At 35.0% G+C, this 18,693-nt stretch overlaps 1 protein-coding gene across 1 annotated transcript in view; it reads right to left on the bottom strand.

Annotated features, from left to right (window-relative positions):
* PTPRC (protein tyrosine phosphatase receptor type C) overlaps positions 1–9,430 on the bottom strand; it is a 119,558-nt gene extending 110,128 nt beyond the window's left edge. The window contains exons 1-2 of the mRNA XM_032422180.1: positions 9,345–9,430; positions 9,148–9,263 (exon numbers count right to left, since the gene is read on the bottom strand). Of these exons, the coding sequence (XP_032278071.1) occupies positions 9,148–9,220 (73 nt within the window). The 5' untranslated portion in view covers positions 9,221–9,263; positions 9,345–9,430. The remainder of the gene's footprint in view (positions 1–9,147; positions 9,264–9,344) is intronic.
* Between the last annotated feature and the right edge of the window lie 9,263 nt (positions 9,431–18,693).

Raw genomic sequence — 18,693 nt, forward strand, 5'->3', positions numbered from 1 at the left:
GGAGAATTTGGAAGATTTAAAACCCCGTCTCCAAGCAGCCATTGCCACAATGAGAATATAGACTTCCAGGGCTAGGCATAGAATATGGCATTCCCAGCTGAAGGTACAGGGAAAGCACTCATAACATATTTATTCATGAAACGAGTTAATAATGAATAAATAAACAGATTTAGCTAGACTGGTAAAATTTTTAGTGATGGGTTTTGAGAATCCATGAGATTCTTAGTTTCCTATGTATTCATTTCTGTGTTTCTCAAGTTGCCTAAAATAATCATGGTTTACTTAGGAAAAAAATTGGATGTGCAATTTTACACATAGCACATAATCAAAACAGAGATAGAAGACAAGAGGGAAAGAAAAAGTGTGATCAAGGATTTTAAGCAATTTTCTCTTCCATTTCTTGAACTTTTCTATCATGTAGAAACTTTACTATAAATAATTCACTGTAATAACAACAACAAAAGGACAGATTTAAAATTGTTTTTATGAGTTGTTAAGTACTTTTCTACATACAGGGTTAGATTATACTGACAACTATCCATTCATTTAACAAACAAGTTCCAAGGACCTGCAGGTGCTCACTGGTAAATACGCAGAGACCCAATGATGATCTACACGAGCTCGCCAGCTACTATGAGAGACAGCCAAATAAAGAGATCTCCAAGAGGGTTATTCATGGGATCATCACAGCAGACGAACACCTGCCCAGGTGTGAAAGGACTGGAAGAGCAGGAGACATGCAGGAGGGTTGCCCAGAGGAAGTTGCCCATTAGTTCAGTAAATTTCTTTGAACTAAAGTTTAAAGAGCAATTATAATTTGCCGAGTTTAAAAAAAAAATGTGGAGGGAAGAAGAAACAACCTGGCCAACAGTTTAGAGACAAGAAAACATTATATTTTTAGGAAAATGCAAGTTACAACAGGAGTATACAGTTGACCTTTGAACAACAGTGGTTTGAACTGTGCAGGTCTACTTCTGATACGGACTTTTTCTGATAAATGCAAACTGAGGGTTCTAGAGGGGAGGGGGTGAGGGGATGGGTTAGCCTGGTGATGGGTATTAAAGAGGGCACCTACTGAATGGAGCACTGGGTGTTATATGCAAACAATGAATCATGGAACACTACATCAAAAACTAATAATGTAATGTATGGTGATTAACATAAAATAATAAAAAAAATAAAACCTCTGAACAATTATTTAAAAAAATACAGTATAGTACTATAGGTGTTTTTTTTCTTATTATTTTCTTAATATTTCTTTTCTCAAGTTTACTTTATCATAAAAATACAGTATATAATACATATGACATACAAAATATGCATTCATCAACTTTTTATGTTATTAGGAAGTCTTATGGTCAATAGTAGACTATTAGTAGTTAAATTCTGAGGGAATCAAAGGTTATGCATAGACTTTTGGCTGTGTAGGGCATCAACCTCCCTAATCTCCATTGTTCAAGGGTCAACTGTAGAGTACATGTCACAAAGTTACAGATAAAGCTAGAAAAATCTGGCAGGATTAAATTAAAGCTGTGTATACCATGCTAATAGCTTTATTTTTCCTAAATGCAGAGACAAAAGCAGGATGATTTGACACCTTATTTTGATCTCACCCACTGATGTATATTGAAAACATTAAACTTATCATCTTGATTCTTCTCTCTAATTTTTGCTATTCCAATTAATAAGAAGTTGGCATAAGGTGTATAAGCTAATAAGAAGAATGCCACACAAATGAATGAGAGTTAAAATGCAATTCTAGACTATACAGCAGTCTTGTAAGTATTTCGGAAGTTTCCACTGGTTACTTGAGAAATAATCAAAACCCTTAAAAATCTCAAAATGGATCTTGCTGAAAGAGCTCTCAATCACAAAATGGTTGTTAATGATAGATATATCAGCACAATATAAATTTGAAAATGTCTAATACTGCCCAATTTAAAATTCGACAGAAGTAAATAATGACATTAGATCAATTACATTTTGTGTAATATTGAAACGTAAAAAAAAGAGAGAGAGAGAAAGAAACAAGCAATGGCTAAAACTGCACAGAAGTAATGTTGTTTCTGGCTAAAAAGAAGAATTAAAACCTTTTTGGGAAATTTAGATCTATATTATTTGACAAAAAAAATTCACTTCAAAAATATAATAACTATAAAGGAAAATTCCCAGAGGCATAAGTCTATAGTCAGTAAAATTGGATGTGGTTAAAAAACTTGATTCATGAATTTAATAGTAACTATAAAAATTGAATGAAAAGTAATGCTATTGAACATTAGTTCAGTAAAATTCTTTTAATGAAAAAATTGGTAATGATTTAATCAGGCTATATAAAAATACTCAGGGAATTAACTTGGCTTAATAGAGTTTTTTTTCTGTGAGAGCTGTTCTCAAGGAAAACTCATAAATGTAGGTATATTCTAATGGAATGCTTATTTTCTTAAGCATCCTTGGGATCGAAATCATGGGATCAGTATATTCTCTATCCAATAGGGAGCCACTGAAGGAAGGATGTACAAAGGTAAGTTTTGCCTTTTACAGAGATTATCCTAGTAGAGGTAGGTAGGAACACACTAGGGATCGAAGGGAGGCAAGATTGCAGCTATTGTTACAATAAGAAATGATAAGAATCTGGTAAAGAGTTGGATTTACAAACTATTTAAGAGGTAGAATCCAGAGTAGCCTGAAAAATCCCTAAAATAGGGGATGCAAAGTTAAAAGAATTCAAAGATCTCTAAGGGTTTATTCCTTTACCACATAGCCTTAAACTGTATCTCCTACGAGTCTCTCAAAGGAAGAGATGTGATTTGGAATCATGTGTCAATGATAAAGAGCTATGTGCTGTGATTTTATAGGATCATGTAAATACAATATATAACTTTGCAAGGTATCTCATAGTTTTCAAAGCATTTTCACAAATATTCTCAATTTCAATGCTTACAGATGAGGACACTGTGTATCAAAAATGGAAAGTGATTTGAACAGAGATCATACAATTCATAGAATTAGATTTTTAAAATGCATCTTGATCCAAATGCCATCTCCAACACAGTAGTATGGCAGCTGACTCATTTCCTGTGATGCTTAGTATTTCTTTTATCAGTAAACAAATTACTGTTTTCTTTTTCTTTAAGTGGAGATATTTAAAATATGGTGACCACACTTTATTGCCATGATATCGTCCCTTTGCTATCATCTCTTAACATCATTATTATTTATATAGGATTCTCTAATCTATTTTCATGACTATGAGCACAATTTATTATTACTAATATTTACAATGCAGAGTTTCTTCTTGCATATCAATGCTTTTTGTTAAGTTTGCCAGAGTAGCTGTTCATTTTCTAATATATATGAGTGTGATGCTCAGTTGCCCTTAGCTCTTGATTTGTGCTCCAATGTTAGCAGATCACCTTTTTGAAGGGCTGATGATTTTCCTGCAGATGTTCACATTTTGGTTGGAAATAGTTTTTAAATATATGAATGGCAATCATTTTCATTGGAATATCATTGCATGTAGTTATAATTTTATCTCACATGCAGTATATATAGGAGAAATTGAAGTTTTAGTAAAATAACTTTTTCATTTCAGGCATTTGTGGCTCATTTTTAGTAGGAAATAAATGTTTAATCTTTAAACACTGTATATATAGTTAAGTACCATGGAAGATGTTAAAGTTGTTTGAGTGGGTCTTCAGTAAAGAATCTAATAAAAGCATTGATAACCTTGTTGATTATCTTTTCAGAGGTCAGTCAGTTAATGATATGAATGCACATGGAAGGTGCTTATATATTTCACTAACATTGACTTTAATGTGTATTTATGCCAAAGTTTTGTTTCTATAATTTTTTTTGTTTTTGTTATTATTCCTGAACACACAATTCTCTGCTTACAGTATCCATTCCTAAGACTCTTGACAGACTGAAACTGAAGTAGCACCTTGACATATAAAAATGAATGCATATTAAAAATTTTAGGCAATGATTAGATATTTTCTCATCTAAATGTTGATTATGGCCATGTACACAAAGTATGTCTATATATTTCAGTATTATGTAGAAATAGATATCATATCATATGGCTAAATGAATAGCTTGCAATATTTCATTTTTTTCTTCATCATTCCCTTAAGAGTATTACCTTTATGTATATAAAAGTCATAGCACTAATCCTTTAGTGATAGGCAAATAGTATGGAGTTGGGTATCTAGTACTGACACAGCTATTTAGACTAGACTGAAATTAAGTTTAAAGTGAGATTAAGTTCAATTTCCATTCCAATTTTCTCCTGTGTAAATATTCCCATAAATTTATATGATGACTGAAAAAGATCACAGGTGTTTGGTGATGACAAATTTCTTTCTCTGTACCAAGGTAACTTACATATACATGATCTGAACAGAAAACCTTGTGTGTTTTAACACTGTGCTTTCACCAACAAAACTAATCGACCTAACTATAAATCTCTGCTTTTTACCCACTCAGACTGAAATTCATTATCATGTTGTCTAGTAAGAAATGATACCCAGACTCCCTACAAACTTTTTGTGTTCACAGAATGCAATGCATAGAGTGAGCCCTGGAAACAGTCCCACAACACTACTGGTGTCCATGGCTGTGCTCTCAAGGACTGGACCTGACTCCATGTGTTTTGTCCCTATGTTAGATGAGTATGTCCTCCCCCGCCTGATTCCTTACTTTTCTTCCTAGAGTCACCTATATTTGAAGAACAAAACTAACCCACCAAATGAAATAACATTTGCAAAAATGTCCAAAGAGTAGGCCAAGAAATACTTAGGAATAACATTCTTGAACTATGGATTTTTAAGAATTTAGGAGGGCCTTCCAGATAAGAGGGAAAATGGGAAGATGAAATAAGGAAATAGCAAAATAATAATAATAATAATAATAATAATAATAACAAATTAAATTTTAAAAAATGTAAAACCTATAAAGATCCAAATCCAAAATTATTTTATTTAATCTTGATGACTTTGTCTAACTCCCTCTATCCTTCCACTTTGCCTCTGGCTAAATTTTGTCTCACATTTCTCTCGTCCTCTGTCTTCTATTTCTGAAATTTTTTGTGTTCTTCTCTTTCTCCTTCATTATTATAACCTTCAGTTTTGTCAAAAAACATCCATTACTTTTTTAGTATCTGGTAAGAAATCAGGTACAGATGATACAGAAAAAGGCATAAAACATAGTTTGCGAATACACACAGGTTACAATGGAAGAAAATACACTGATTGGTAAATAATAATACTAATACCACCACCACCAACAAATTGAAATAGTATGTGAAAAATGCCACTGAAAGGTGGCAAAATGTCTACAATTTCAGTGGAGATATTTTGTGGCATGAGTGACAGAAGAAAACATTCAAGACGAAATAGGACTTGCACAGAGCCTTCAAGGTCCTGAGGAAGTGTAGATGAGCCAAGCAGAGTGTTGAAACTGCTTCCTGTGAGTTAATGAATCATACAGGAAAAAAGACAAAATACTCCCTGCCCAGGTCCAGGCCCAGCTCCTAGCTCACTGGTGGACTCAGTTGTTCTGGCAAGGAGGTTAGCGTGTATACCAAAGGCAATGAGAAGTTATCAGAGGGTTTTTTTCTTCCTTTTATTTTATATTTTTAAGGTGTAGAGTATAGAAGGAAATGGATGAGACTGCGGAGAGATTGAGAAACTATAATAATACTCCAGGTAAAAAATGATAAAGGCATGAATTAAGGCGATGTCAATGGAGATGAAGAAAGGGGAAAAGATTTTAAAGATTATTAAAAAGTAAAATTATAAGACTTGAGGAGCATTTAAATATATTTCAGATTTTTTTCTTTTTCTTTTTTTTTTTTCTTGCACCTCAGAGAAATGAGTCTGGAGATGGAAAATCAGGATCATCAATAGATAGCAGGTAATGGTAAGGAACTCTGAGCAGAGAAAACAAGAATAAAACTGGCCAAGGATTAAAGCCCATAGAACTCCAATATTTAAAAGCAGACAAATATGAAGAACCAGAAGATAGATAAGTAGATACGTGTATGTGTGTATTGTATAATTCACACATAAACACTAGAATATATATGTGTGTGTATCAGTATATGTGTATTTATACGAAGAGTGTCAAAATATCTATATTCTTTTTTTTTAAATATCTATATTCTTTACACTAGTTAATTGTCACTGGTGAAAGGATATCAAGTATCCCAGAACAGAGAAAAGACCTAGCCCCCCAAGCTAACCACTCTGCCCCTCTACTTAATTATATAGAACAAGAGAGGAAAAGGAAAGACAGATCCCTAAGTCCACCTTACCTTTTCTCAAACAAAATGCATTTCAAATTCTAGCAATGATAAGGATCACAGGCAAACTTTTATTAGAAAAATACTTGTAAAAGATTCATAAAAAATAATGTCTATACCCACAAATCTCTAAATTGTGGAGTATTTAGGACTTAATAAGATTGCTTATTAAATTCAATTCATAATTTGTATTGAAAGCCTGAGATGTGCAAGGCATAATACATGTTTGTAACATGAAATATTTCTTTTAATGTCGCTGGGAAAATGGAGACTTATGACCAGGAAATGAATCTAAACTGTTATGACTCATAACTCACATAATCTAACTCATAAACTCTAGCTGGTATGTTATAGACTGATAGATTTGCCTAGCTTTACACCTTTTTGGAGTCAGAGAACACTCATCTCTATCTGCATTCTCAAAACTATCATCATCCCCTAGAATTATTTAGAAATGTTTAACAAAGGTTTCCAGTTATCATGGCAAAGAGGCACAGAGCAAAGAGATTAGAAAGTTTTGCATAAAACTCAACCCAGCATTGTTGCCATGGCAAAGTTTAATTTTGCTTTGCCTGTATTTGTACTTTAGGTATTAAATAACACATCTGAATTGTGCATATATTTATCCATTAATTGATGTCTCTCTACATTTGGCTCTGTTTTTTTTTTTTTTATAAAGATTTTATTTATTTATTTGACAGAGAGACACAGCAAGAGCAGGAACACAAGCAGGGGGAGTGGGAGAGGGAGAAGCAGGCCTCCCGCAGAGCAGGGAGCCCGATGTGGGACTCGATCCCAGGACCCTGGGATCATGACCTGAGCCGAAGGCAGACGCTTAACGACTGAGCCACCCAGGCGCCCTGGCTCTGGTTTTTTATTCCCTTAGAGTACACAATATAAATTTGATGCCCAGAAGCCTAATACTTCCTATGATCACTAAACTCAATTGTAACACATTAAAATCAAGCATACAATCAAACTCATTTGTTGCTAATAAAGAAAAATATAATTTAAAACATTAATAACTTCCCAAATCATACATTGAATTACAAAACGTCCCTCAGAACCTAAAAGGATAAGTAAGATTTGCAGACATAGATAATTAGATTCTTATGGTTTTTTTCTAAAAATAAGTATAAATTTCAGGAAGACTATCACTGCCTTTAAAAAAGTATTTGCTCTTGATATTTATATAAGCAATTGAAGAAAAACTTGATCCTTCAAAATAAATCTATGTATATCTATCCATTTATTTAAGTACAAATTGTTCAGCACAATTAATTTAAAGGTTTCTGGATAACTTTATATTCTCTTATTTTGATCATAAATTGAAAGATATTTCTTATGGTAAAAATCCTTAATAGAGTGAGTTAAAATTTTTGTGGTGATTTGCTCTGTGTCCTAGAAAATACTTCAGTGTTTCTTTGTGCTCATTTAGAGATGCTTTGCAACAGTTCTTGAGTGGGAATTTTTAATGAATATTCACTCTGATTTATGATAATATATATATTATCACTCGGTTAAAATCATTATTCATTATAATTTGGTTTTGGTTATGATAAACTCACTTTATAGGGAAGGTAAATTGATAACATTTTTTGTATTAAGACAAAATGCTGTATTTCTATAAACAAATTTTAACCCATCTTTGCAGTTAAAAACCAAACAGTATCTTACACTGCTTTCCACTCTTCTTGGTTACACAAAGTATCAACTGACAATGTAACAAGCTCTAGAGGCAGCTACTGCCCTGCCTTTTAGAGGAAAGAAGAGTGGTGGAAAGTCAAAAACAGATTTCAAAGTCAATTCAAGTAAGCAAGACTTTTAAAAAATATTTTTTCCCTTTTTTAAAAACTTACTTGGAATTTCTACAAAAATGCCATTTTCAATGTCCTTTCAATAATGAAGAACAGCTTTTAGATACTACATCATAAGTAGTATCTATTAAATATCGATTTATTAGTTACATTTAACAATCAACCGAAATGCACTCATGACCCAAACCGAAACTATTCAAGAAATGTCCATTAAATAGATAACAAATATACCAAGATCTTCAACTTAAATGAGTATTTGAGATTCCCCATTACATGTTCCTATAGAATATAGTATTTGCATGACTCTTAAGAGTTTAAATATTTTTATCTCATCAAGGCTCTAATATTTACCCATCACCCAGGAAGGGCGGTGGCCCCGTAAAAATTTCCAAAGCAAATAATCATTAAAACTATTAGGAAAAAACCAAAAACTTGTTTTGAAATATATTCTGTGTTGAGAGTATGCATAAAATTAATATTTTGTTAAATACCCAAATGTATTATTTTAAACTATCATATAGCTAAGTATTCAATAAAAATATTTCACTAGTAATCAAAATTTGAGGAAGCAAACTCCAGTTCAAAAAGAAAGAGTGGCTTACATGCAACCAAAGCCATATTATGACTTTTAAAAAATCATTTTTTGTTAAAAGGATGAAAATTCACTTGCTTTGTCATTAAGATTTCTTCAGACTTTCATAAACTTATATTCACGTATTTGAGGGTTAAGTAACAACATTGCTTTTGTAATAGCCTTGAACAGTTTGTAAACAAAGATACGGATAGACGTTTCTTTTAAATTGTGATTTTTTTCCCCAAAACATTTATGCCTTTTTAAACAGTAACAATGTATTCTGTCACATAGCAAGACTTGTCTCTCTGAGCTACAATAGCTTTGACCATTTTATAGTGAGCTTCCTCATTTCCAATCACCAACACTTAACTTATTTTTATGTCTATTTCAAACCCACGTCCCCCCACAAGGAAAAAAAAAATAACTAAGGATAGATTAATATCCTTGTACTTTACCTGTAACAAACACTCCTGCATCCAGAAAGGCAAAGCCAAATGCCAAAAGTTTAAGCCACAAATACATGGTCATATCTGGAAATCAGCCGTATTCCTATGAAACAGCATGCGTCCTTCTGAAAGGCAAAATAATAGTTATCTCTGCAAAAGGTTTTCTTTGTGAAACTGAGTCAAAAATAAAAGAAATGAATGCATACTCTTTGCCGTTGTCTTATCAGACAGGGAGCAATTTCCTCCTCTGCTACCCTAAGAACAAACCACTTTGCTAGCTACACAAACTGCTAGGTAGTGATGTCAGATTCGGTTTTACTAACTTCTCCAAAAATACTGTCAAGAATCCTCTTTGCAGGAAGTCAAGAAAGTTGTTCAAAGTCAGTGCAAAAGCATCTTACTTCCTTAATTCAAGTAATTAGACCAAGTTAGTAGGCCTTTTAAAAGATTTTTTCCTTCAAGGAAGATGTTTTTTTAAGTCTCCAAATAATACTCCCTTACACTATTCATTATGACTTAAAAAATCATATCCTCCCCCCCCCCCCAAATAATCAAGAATTTTTTTACCTATGAGATGATAAAACAGACCCAGGGTGGATATACCAAAATGGGGGTTGGCAAGATGACACAAGGATTGAATTAGTAGAAAATACATGTATTTGATTCAAAATGACCAAGTGAACAATTAAACAATTACCTATCTGGTTAATTTTTGCAACCAGTGTCATTTACTAGGAAGATATTCAAACCCCACCAATAGAACAATTTTAGCAGTCAGACCCATTTTCTATGCAAAAGCACTCTCCTAAAGCTTAACAGCTTTGCCCCAAATCTTTGACAGATATCCCCGTGGGGCTAGCCATGAATCAGAAAGTCCTGTCTACAGCAGCAAATCCTGCTTTAAAAAAAGAGTGCTTCTGTGACTTGAGAGGTCTTCAGTGCTGTTGATGAGGGAAAGAAGAGCGATGCAATTGAGAGCTGGGGTTTTTGTTTTTTGGTGGGGTTTTTTTGTTTTGTTTTGTTTTGTTTTTGTTTTTGTTTTTTTTACAAAAGCTAACTTTTCTCCCCCTCAGCAATACACTCCCAATCTTTTTGATTAAAAGACAGCAAATGAATGTACAGCACTCTTCATGATTCTGATAGTGTCCTTGGCAAGTCCATTGGTTAGGAAAATGCATACTGGTAAAAAGCTACTATGAATTCAGTAACACAATTAAATAAATTGGTATCATTATCACAATATCGGATTCATTTAAAACGAATAGGCACTATGATTTGAGCCATATACGATACTTAAGGGACTTACAGACAAACAGAACCCTTGCAGTAACTCTACAATCCTCGGTTAGAAAGCACTATTGAAGGATTCTTGTGTTACAGTGAATAGATCTTTTCATATTTACAAACTCATTGTTTTACCCTGTCACTGGCCACTGGGAACTACAGAGCTAAATTTGCACACCATCCCTTTGAGCAAATGAAAATAATCCCACATCTGAAATTCTGAATAATAACATTATAATGAGGTTTTTGGTATGATATTGATTTTATTTTGATTATTACCATAGCTAAATTATTGGGCTGTTGCTATGCCCAGGAATATGCTTAGCACTTTAATTGCATAATCTAATTTGTACAACAATGCTTGAGACAAATAATGTTATTATTCCCCATCTTACCCATCTAGTTCAGAGGGTTTAGGTGATATGTCCAAGTTCTCACAGCTAAGAAGTAGACAAGTTATGTTTTGAACCATCTCTAAGTTTCATGTTACTTTCCTTTCTTGCTTTACTAACCTTCTTCATTTTTTCTCACTTCTTTCCCCGGTCTTTTTTACTATGTATTTAAAAAATTTTCAATCTCTAAAAGATAGAACATTGATTCCATAAAAATGATGATGTTCTCTTTTTGCAAGTGTCTTCTTAAATAAAATAGCTGCGAATAGGAGCACTATTCTTCAGGAGGTAAGCTTAATAAGAAATATGTGTCAGGAGTCACAAATTCAAGTACTCAACTATCGAACCTATTTCTCCAAATACATTTGCAATGGAAAACTATCCAGGGGTTTTCTTTAAATATCTGTAAGCAAATACTTGTGTTCTATTAACTTGCTATTATGGCAGCATATTTAGCAAAACTAGAGGCCAGGAAGAGAGTGCATGACATTCAAGGGAGTCAAGTATAAGAAGTATACTCTATAACAAGCTAAAGATAGGAGGGGTTTAAAAGCCTTAAAGAGATACTTTTAAAGGGGCTTTGCAGATCATGACTTTGAAGAAACAGTAAGAACTTAGACTAAATTCCATTTTAAATAAGTGGGCAGAGAGAGTCTACCCAAGCAATACTGAGACTAATTTGCAATACATGAGTTGAATTATATGTTTTGTTTTAATGTATTAAAATCGAGTCTAGTGTCTACAGGAAGTATTAGACTTTGGTCAGCCAAACTTATATTGTATACTACAAAGGTATAAAGAAGTAGAGCCTAATGTAGACAGATAGCAATGGATAAATTTGTGTTCAGTTCAGATATTCTCAGAATGGAGGCAATGGTGAACCTGAGGATTGATAATCCTGAGATAAAAAGTGTCAGGAGGGAGACAAGAAGGAAGACCCTAGCGGTTTGCTGGGGGAAAGAGCACAGCTTCCCTTTGATAGTGGACAGCACTAAACTGGGTTATCTAGGCAGGAGTCTGGTTAGTAGCTAGCCTTTCCACAGGGCATCTGAGGAAATCTGTGCTTTATCATGTATGGGCCTAGTATCCAAGCCCTAGACAGGAGGAGCAGAACACTTTCATAGAAATAGGACTATTTGTGACAAATTGATGTGATCTACTCTCTTGATTCTGAACAACTGAGTCTGGGAAGGGACCAGGAAACAACATCAGAATTTAAATGTAGTAAGGAGTGTGGTACTTCTTGAGTGATTGAAATAGCATGTATCCAGAATAGTCACGAAGTTTGATCAATAACATTTTAAAATAATCATAGCTGATTAATTTATAATAAATTCTAAAAACTGTAATATTAAATAAGTAAATGGTATTTACTTAAATTAATCATCATTTCCCAAATATTTCAGTCACATATAATAAAGGTTATGTAAAGAACAGAGGGACACCTGGATGGCACAGTAAGTTAGCGTCAGACTCTTGGTTTCAGTTCAGGTCGTGATCTCAGGGTTGTGAGATCAAGCCTCGTGTCAGGCTCCAAGCTTAGCATGGAATCCGCTTAAGACTTTCTCTCCTTCTCCCTCTGCCCTTCCCCCCCCCCACACTTCCTCTTCCTCTCTCTCTCTCTTTCTCTCAAATAAATACATTTTTTTTTAAAAAAAGAGAGAAACAGATTACATGAGATTAACTGCAGAAGCAGACATTATCCATTCATTTATTCAACAAATATCTCCTAGCATATAAGACAGGTATTTTTTCTAATATGAAGAAGGAATGGTGATCAGAACAGACATGCTCCCTCCCTATTCCATTTTAGTGGAAGAGAAAATAATTAATTAACTAATCACCATGACAAGTTCAGCACACAGGATGTACTTGATGTTATGATTTAAGCATATAATAGGGTATTTGGTCTAGTTGTGACGTGAAGTTTGCCTGAAATAAAAAGCAATGAAGGTAGACCTAAAAAAATAATGGAAGTTTAGTGGGCATGGGGAGAAGAAAAAAAGAGCACTCCGGGCAGAAAGAACCATATATATTGAAAGAAGGAGAGTGTGTTCAAGGAACTGAAAGAGACATGTATTGCTGGCATAAAGAGAAGCAGAGCTTGGAATGTTGCAATATATAAATGTATCAAATCAACACATTATATACCTTAAACTTCCACAATGTTACATATCAATTATATCTCAATTTTAAAAAAAAAAGAGACATAAAAGAAAAAGAAAGAAAGAAACAACAACAACAAAACACATGTGCTTTCCGAGGGAGATGATAGCCAAACTCTGCTAGGCTTTGTGGTTCTAAGAGATCTAACTTTATCTTAAGAGATACAGGGAGCTATTGAAACTTTTTAAGCATTATTCTTGCCAGTGATATCTATATTGCCAGATCTTACACCATCACTTATTTCTCTGTTCTCATCTTATGTGATTTCTCAGGAGCATAAAATATGGTTAGCCTCTCCCTCAATCCTTATCTTTTGCCAGTTTCCAAAACACCATTGCCTCCTGATTTTTCTTGACCCTCACTGTCTTATCCTTAGCAGCCACCATGTTGAGTCCTGTTCCTCTACCTGATTTCTGAGTGTTATGATACATTGAAGCTCAGTTCTGGGTCTACTTCTCTCTTCTTGGGTGAGCTCTTTCATGCTGGTGGACTCACAGATATATACCTCCAGCCAGCTCTACAGTTTTGGTCTCTGGATTCACATTTGGTACTTCCTTCTTGACATGTACACCTCATTGCCTCACAGCCTCACAATGGCATGTGAAAGTCTTCTTTAAACCTGTCCTAACTCCCAATCTTATCCATATCTGCAAATGTACTTATGTATACCAAATAACTTATGCTAGAAACATTAGTGTTATTTTTTATTTCTCCTGTTCTGTCACAATTACATTCAATTTATTCTATCTCCACCATCTTAACTGTGCTCCATTTCCAATTATATCACTTGGGACCAAGCCACCATCACTGCTGAAACAGCCTTTTAACTGATCTTCAAGCTTCTATCTTACCTCCCTTCAGTATTTCCTCCATGGAGCAACAGATTTGATCTTCTCTAAATACAAATCGAATTGTGATAGATCCTTAAAACCTCTCAATGGTTTTCCACTTTACATGTTGAATAAAATCCAGCTTTGGTACACATTTCTCAACTCATGTAATGCCCTTTTCCACCTTGTTCACATTAAACTCTGGCCCTTCCTATGTTCTTTTCTATTTCAAAATCATGTTTATTTTTTCCAAATCTAGGGACATATTTTATTTTATTCATAACCACCTTCCCCACTAGAACATAAACCTATGTTCTGGATTATAAACCATGAGGTATAAGGGATGCTTATTACAGTGGTTGCCATAAGTGATATTTGTTGAATGAATAAATGACTGACTGAATAAATGAATGAATGAATGAATGAAAAGACTTACATATGAAGCTGTGGTGTGGCAAACATATTGGGAGTTGACAAGAGTAGGGCCAGCAAAATGGTTGGGAAGCTTTGTTGTACTACAGGCAAGGGGTGATGGCAGTAGAAATGTTTACCAGTGAAAGAAATGACTGAATTACTTAACACCAGCAATTAAAAAATGTAGTACATATTGTTATCAATTAACAAAATATTATAAGAGCACAAAAGAGGGAATACTACATTTTTATGATTTGCTCTAAAAATACATTCTTGTATTCTGCCATTTTGCCTTTGAAAATGTAGGTATTGAGCAAAGGAATCCATGTTACTCAATAAATCTGCCCCCTGTCTTTGTGTGAAATGCAAATCCAGACAAAAATAAGTCTCAGCAGCATCAAGCTGCATAAGGGGGGAGGTGACCCTGCTTTGACAGATGTTCTTACTCTGAGCACCACAACTTTAACTCTCCTAGCGAGTGTAGGTAAACCTGGTCCATGTTTTCCTATACATTGATGCCAACTGATGCACAAAATACAATACTGATGTCTATGTATTTTTTACTAGTGGTCAAGAAACAGAGTTAAACCTGAGTTCTAGCAAGTATTTAATCTCTTTAATATGGAGCTAATCATACTACCTTAGTGTTGCTTTCAGAACCAAATTAATTAATGAAGCAAGAATCCAATTAATAGGGACGCCTGGGTGGCTCAGTCTGTTAAGCAGCTGCCTTCGGCCCAGGTCATGATCCCAGGGTCCTGGGATCGAGTCCCACATTGGGCTCCTTGCTCAGCGGGGAGCCTGCTTGTCCCTCTGCTTGTGCTCTCTCTGTCAAATAAAATCTTTAAAAAAAAAAAAATCCAATTAATATTGTAGAGTAAACACATGGGGTTAGAATTAAAAGCATATACAATAGAATATGTATTCTACTCCTCCTTCCAGCCCCAACAAAAAAGAGAAATAAAGACTCAAAGGAGGGAGGGAGAGGAGCTCCCCTAGGACCTGGCCCTACCAGTTCCTTTCTGCAAATCACACAGGCAGAGTTCTGATGGACGTGAAGGAGTTAAATTGAATATGAAATGGAAGGGTTTGATTTGCTGGAACAAACCTTTTTTTTTGTACCCAAAAGTAACTAGAAAGTTATGAGAACTGCCCTATATATTGTTAAGACATGAAAAAAGGAACTTCACTATTCTGTTTTCTTTAATTGACTTAAAGGCTCTGTCCATTGCAAGATGCATCCTGATTTCAGTGATGTTAAGATACATTTTATAAAATGTGCATCTTAGAATCAATGGAATGTAGCAGGTTAGCTGACCAGTGGCAGGGGAAAAATACGATCTTGTTTATAACTAAGTGAGTTCAGACTGTTTAATAAACAGGTAATTATATTAAAAAACTATGATATAGGCAATGAATTCTTCTACCAATTTCCAAATCTGCCTCACTCAGAAAGTCTTGTAGCTTTTAACAAACTAAGAGAGTATTCCACTCTGGCCTGATCTTCTGTGGATTCCACATTGTTCTTATTCCAAAAGGACAAAGCTGAGATGTGTATGTTTTCCTTCAATCCCCACATTACTGATTACAAGCCATGCTTAAAATTTGTTGATTCTTTTGAAGACTTCAGGAAGGTGAACTCTCTCTCCGCATTTCTTTCTATACTGGCTCCTGGCAACGGATGACTTTCCTTTCCAGACTATTCCAATCGCATAGCTAGATGCATACATATCACATGTAGCAAATATAGCACAGGTGATGTATCAGCTTCCATATTTATGATGAAATAAAATGTTGGAAAATAGGACAACAGCGTAAGATGGAAGTCATGACTCCATTTACGATCTATTGTGTATGATTTAATGATAACAGGTTCACTAAGATGTCATGAGAGCATCTGGTAAAATATAATAATTATTGCATGCTTGCTTAATTAGTTAACTTTGTTTCACAACAGCACTCAGTATTATTACTTTCTCAACAGATAGAAAATAAAAAATGAAAGGTGATGCACACTTTGCTGTATCTTAACTGTCACTGATGTCTCCCTCCCACCCTGTCTACCCAGCTGGTGTCCTGCTCACCTGTACGGATGTGTCTGCCCTTTCAACCAGTTTTCTATCACTGAAACGACTCTCCAATTTTTCATCAATTTAATAATGGAAGCAGGGGTTGGTGGTAGCTTCTTTCTTTGTAGCTCTGATTATTTGAAAGTGATGTTAAATAGTAGTCTTTACATATTTTTTCATATTTTTATAAAACATTTCTAAAAGCCCATCTTTGAATCACACAATGGCTTGAACAGCAAGTGGAACAGCTGCAAAACATCAATAAACAATCGGTAGACAGTGTCATACACTAAACAAAGTTGCAAAATAGGCAGTTTTAAGTTACAGTTTCTGCATCCAGCTTGAAATTGGTGCAAATATATAATGGACAATAAAAGCAAAACAAAACAAAAATGCTTTTTTTTTTCAAAAAAGCTAACAGCAGATCCCATATATTTCAAAGAATGTCGGTGTGCAGACGTTCTCAGGTTGTAATACAGAGTCACAAAGTAAACAGTGTTAGATGAGCTATGGGTTGGACTCTGCTAAATTAAATCAAATAAAACTAAATTAAGTAAAACAAGGGCCAAACACATGAGAGAATGTGCAAATTTGATGTAATGAGTTCCTAGAACTTCAATCTGTTGCAATTTTTAAAAGTCATGTTCTTGACATCTTAACGCCATTGCAGATCGCTTTGGCCAATCACTGAAATGCATTAAAAAGACTCATTCTCTACTCTGATTTGTCGAAAGTCTTTAACACATTAGCTCTGGTTAGGCTGGTTTTAGTTAGATGCAATCTTAAATTCTTCCTCAGGTTGACAACATGGGATACAACATGCTATTTGGGGTTGGAAAATCCTGTATTATTTAAAAAAAAAAAAAAACAATTTGAAAAACATAAATGTCTCATTTTGTTTTCTTCAGTAAGGCCCACCTGTGGAGAGACCTAATGCCACTTCCTCTGAGGAATCCTGGTCACCCAGCCCCTCCCCCCAAAGCCCCTGTGGGCAGTATTAGGGTCATGTTATGCTTGTGCCCACGCCAAGATGGAGTGCTTCATGACAAATACTCTATGCGTTACGCCGCCCATGAGGAACAGGGCCAATGCCATGGGCATCGAAGTTCCACATACTATATTACAAACCAATAAAAGGAGAGTTCAATAGCTGCAAGACTTTGCCTCACTAGGCATCAGAGCTGCTGCTTCTGAGAACAAAAAGGTGAGAAAACCTGCTGCTTGGGCCACTGAGTTGGATGAAAGTACTTCTTAGTGTGATTTCTGAGAAGCCAAACTCCTCTGGAGAGTGAGAAGAGGTGTGTGGTGCTTAACTTTGTGAGTCACGTGTGTAAGAGACCCGCACTCAGCTCTCCCTTTGGTCTGGTCTTCTGGGATGTTTGTTTCTTACTCTGCTTTTGTATGCTTTACTCTGGCCACTGTAGTTAAAGTGAGAGTTCCCCAGGATGTCATGAGAGCATCTGGCAAAATAATTAGAACTCTAACAGTGTAGCTACAATTCCAAGGACCGGATAGGCTTAGAAAATGGACCCAGTGGACACACTGGGGGAGAACCAGTGGAAAAGAGGAGATGAAAATTAAACTCATCATCTTTCTTCCCCAAATATGATTTTGTTCTAGGGTTCTCTACCTCAGTCTGTGGTACCACCAGCCATCCCATTGTGAAAATAGAAACCTCGGGATCACTCTCAAAACTTAATTCCTCCCATCCATCACTAGCTTTTCTCCACATTACTTCCTAAATATATCTTCAACTTATCAACTCGTCTCCACGTACACCACCACCATCTTAGTCCAAACTACTAACATTGATTGAATAAACAACTAAAATGGCCTTCTAACACTTTTGCCTGTATCTGCCCTAATATGATTTCTCAATCTCCAATCCATTCTCCACACTTCAGTCAGACAGGTCTTTTCTAAACGAAATTGTATCTTGTGCACCTGACCCTCATCCTGTCAATATTTCTCCACTGAATCTGGATTCAAAGAAAAATGCCTGATGTTCATCTCCCTCTACAAGCCCAGTTTTTACCATCTCCCTCTCCCATTCAGGGGGCACAGGCTCAGACCCTCCTGTTTACCATAGCCTTATCAAGTAAGAGACTTTATTTATAGTGCCCTCTCTACTTTAGTTTAAAAACTCTCCTATCTAGCAATATTCTCCCAGTCCTACAGGTAGGATCTATTTCCTTTGTCTGTAAGAAGTCTTCCTTTACTTTTATGATTAGAACAAATAGCCTTCCATTCTTCTCCCACTGTTTTTTGTTTGTTTGTTTGTTTGTTTGTTTGTTTTTTCATCTCTTTAATGGCACTGGTCACATTGTTTGGGTAATTATTTAATTTCTGTCTGTCTCTCCCACTAAAGCTTATGTTTCATGAGGATGGCCACCCTAGCCC

Source organism: Phoca vitulina, unplaced genomic scaffold (genome assembly GCF_004348235.1).
Source record: "Phoca vitulina isolate PV1807 unplaced genomic scaffold, GSC_HSeal_1.0 scaffold26, whole genome shotgun sequence".
Taxonomy (NCBI): Eukaryota; Metazoa; Chordata; class Mammalia; order Carnivora; family Phocidae; genus Phoca; species Phoca vitulina.